The sequence below is a fragment of the Sinocyclocheilus grahami genome, unplaced genomic scaffold (genome assembly GCF_001515645.1).
Source record: "Sinocyclocheilus grahami isolate Dianchi unplaced genomic scaffold, SAMN03320097.WGS_v1.1 scaffold1766.1, whole genome shotgun sequence".
Lineage (NCBI taxonomy): Eukaryota > Metazoa > Chordata > Actinopteri > Cypriniformes > Cyprinidae > Sinocyclocheilus > Sinocyclocheilus grahami.
In genome coordinates, this window is record NW_015506945.1 from 47711 (window position 1) to 50791 (window position 3081).

A 3081-nucleotide genomic window follows, 5' to 3' on the forward strand; every position below is an offset into this window, starting at 1 on the left:
TTTTGAAAAGTGGGGATATGGGGTAATGTCCTGAAAAGTCACCTTCTCCTTGTAATACCTATGTCATACCTTTGTCATTATACAAATTTATGTCCTCTTTTGTCACAAAAACACACACACACATCGGAGTCCCTCATGGTCACACACTCATGCTCACACACTCACTCACTCACTCACTCACTCATGGTCACACACTCATGCTCACACTCTCTCACACACACACACACACACACTCTCACTCACTCATGGTCACACACTCATGCTCGCACACACTCACTCACTCACTCATGCTCACACACTCATGCTCACACACTCTCACACACACACACACACACACTCTCACTCACTCATGGTCACACACTCATGCTCGCACACACTCACTCACTCACTCATGCTCACACACTCATGCTCACACACTCTCACACACACACACACACACACTCTCACTCACTCATGGTCACACACTCATGCTCGCACACACTCACTCACTCACTCATGCTCACACACTCATGCTCACACACTCATGCTCACACACTCACTCTCACACTCTCACACACTCATGGTCACACACTCATGCTCGCACACACTCACTCACTCACTCATGCTCACACACTCATGCTCACACACTCATGCTCACACACTCATGCTCACACACACACGCTCACTCACTCATGCTCACACACACACACACTCTCACTCACTCATGGTCACACACACTCACTCACTCATGGTCACACACACTCACTCACTCATGGTCACACACTCACTCACTCATGGTCACACACTCACTCACTCACTCATGGTCACACACTCACTCACTCACTCATGGTCACACACTCATGCTCACACTCTCTCACACACACACACACTCACACTCACTCACTCATGGTCACACACTCATGGTCACACTCTCTCACACACACACACACACACACACACACACACACTCACTCATGGTCACACACACACGCTCACACATTGGAGTCCAGAGAAAGAATGTAAACACCGCCTGGCCTTGTGTTTTCACAACACTGAACTACATGTACAATGATACAGTGAAGGGTCTGATCTTCAGATATCATTTCCCACCATCAGCATCCTCACACGCACCGCAGTCACTGCGCACATAGGTCAAAGGTCACAGCGCTGCATGCCGATTCTGAAGTGTTATAGAGCATCACCACCAGGACAAACATTTGATATGAAGCTGGTGTTTACTGATCTCATCTAACGTCTGATACTAACCCACTAAACTGGTCACATGTTTTCATTGCTGACCCACAAACGCCTGTGTGTGCAGTACTGATCCTCGCCCAAGCCCGTGTGTTCTCAGGTCTGTGCGCTCGGTAGTAGCCCGCTGAAGCCCCGTGTGCGTGTACCTTGTCCAGCTCGTCGTGCAGCTCCGAGAGCGTGGGTCTGATGAGCTTCTCGCCCAGCGGCGCGGCGGTCTGCCGGTAGAAGTCGATGTTGGGCACGGCGTCGATGGTGTTGTGTCCGAAGGTGCGGAGGTAGTAGGTGTTGGTGTGGGTGTCGTAGTGATGGTGCTGCTGGCCGCCGCTGGACGAGTGCAGGCTGCCCTCGCTCATCACCGTGTCCCCGTTCTGCGCGCAGTCCGCCGGCGCCGCGTCCGGACTCGAGGCCGCGAAGTTCACGACGCGAAACCGGCCCTTGGCTTCCTCTCCGCCGGACGCGGAGTCCCGGAGCGGCTCGGCGGGGTACTCGGGCGGCGAGGAGTCCGAGGCCGCGGCGCACTCCGACACCAGGTCCACCTGGAAGCGGCTCTGGCTCGGCGTGGGACCGGCGGGCTTGATGGAGAGATGGTCGCTCGCGGCGGCGGGGGGCGGAGGGGACGCCGACATGACAGAGAAGCCTCCTCAGAGCCGAGAGTGTCCGGTGAAGTGCGGCGGAGCCGGTGGAGGCGACACTGATGCTGCAGGAAGACTAGAACAACGCCGCTCATGCGGATGCAAACGGAGAACAGCGGCGCGTGCGTCCAGCCTGAACGCGTGTGAGGAAATATCCGACGCGCTCCAGAGGACGCTAACGAGCTCCGTGAACCGAGCGTTCGCCGTGATGCTGCGCGACCTTGCCGCAACGCCGTGTCTCGTCGCTTTATAGGCACTGCAGTGGCGGCTATGCTGGGCGGCATCGCGAGAGGAGGCGCTCTCGCGAGAGTTGCCCGCTCCATCAGGGGTGAAGACTCACACGCAGGCGAATGAGAAGTTGAGTCACCTTGCATCGCGACATTGGGACGAAATATAAGTGTATCTACATAAAACACATCGCTTCGGAAATGCTGTGTCCTATGGACATAACATTTAGTTTAGAGAGAGAGAGGCCCACAAAAGCGGCTTATTCAGTCTAGTGAATCCTCTCCTTTCAGAAGAATACATTTCCAGTTGCTGTGCTGCAGAAGAAGCGTCTGAAGACCTGATCATCTGCACACGATGCTCTCACAGATTCAGACATCTGTGCTCTCAGTTTTGCTCTTTGCTCACAGATTCAGACATTCAGAAAGATTTGTAAACCATTCCGTCAGTTTAGAAATCTGTTCCCACCGATTAATCAGCAACAGTCTAACATTAGAAAGTGTATTTCTAATATATTCTACAAATAAACATAATAACTCTGAAAATCACTAAAAACATATTCTCAGATTATTGTACTATAAGTATACTTAATCAAGTTTAAGACAAAAATGATATGCTAAGCTTCCTAACAGCTCCAGACACATTAATGACGCTATTTCAAATTGAGTTAAAGAATGAGCGTGAAGTTTTACGACAAGCTGTAGAGAGGTCACGGCTCTGTTTAGACACTGAACTCCTAACATAGCAAAGACGCCAAAGAACTTTAGCCAAACATAACGTGTTCGGATGTTCCCTGCTCTGCCATAAACAGAATTAAAGGTGATTTGGTTCATAAACATGTTTTGTTGCTGGATGAAAGTCTCTTCACGTCCCGACAGCAATCGCTGAGTAAAGTGCTCTACATTTATTTATATCAAGATCCAGATAAAATGCTCATCCACCCAGATTATTCAGTCGGAACATTATGATAGGCTAAATAATTGTACTACTG

General features: G+C 50.9%; 1 protein-coding gene across 2 annotated transcripts in view; it reads right to left on the reverse strand.

The window, feature by feature from the left end:
* LOC107572516 (solute carrier family 12 member 2-like) overlaps positions 1-2222 on the reverse strand; it is a 29620-nt gene extending 27398 nt beyond the window's left edge. Inside the window, exon 1 of one of the 2 annotated variants that reach the window (XM_016258933.1) lies at positions 1380-2221. In XM_016258933.1, coding sequence (XP_016114419.1) covers positions 1380-1859 — 480 coding nt within the window. In that variant the 5' untranslated portion in view covers positions 1860-2221. Of the gene's footprint in view, positions 1-1379 lie in introns of both variants that reach the window. The other variant, XM_016258934.1, reaches the window with a different exon arrangement.
* Between the last annotated feature and the right edge of the window lie 859 nt (positions 2223-3081).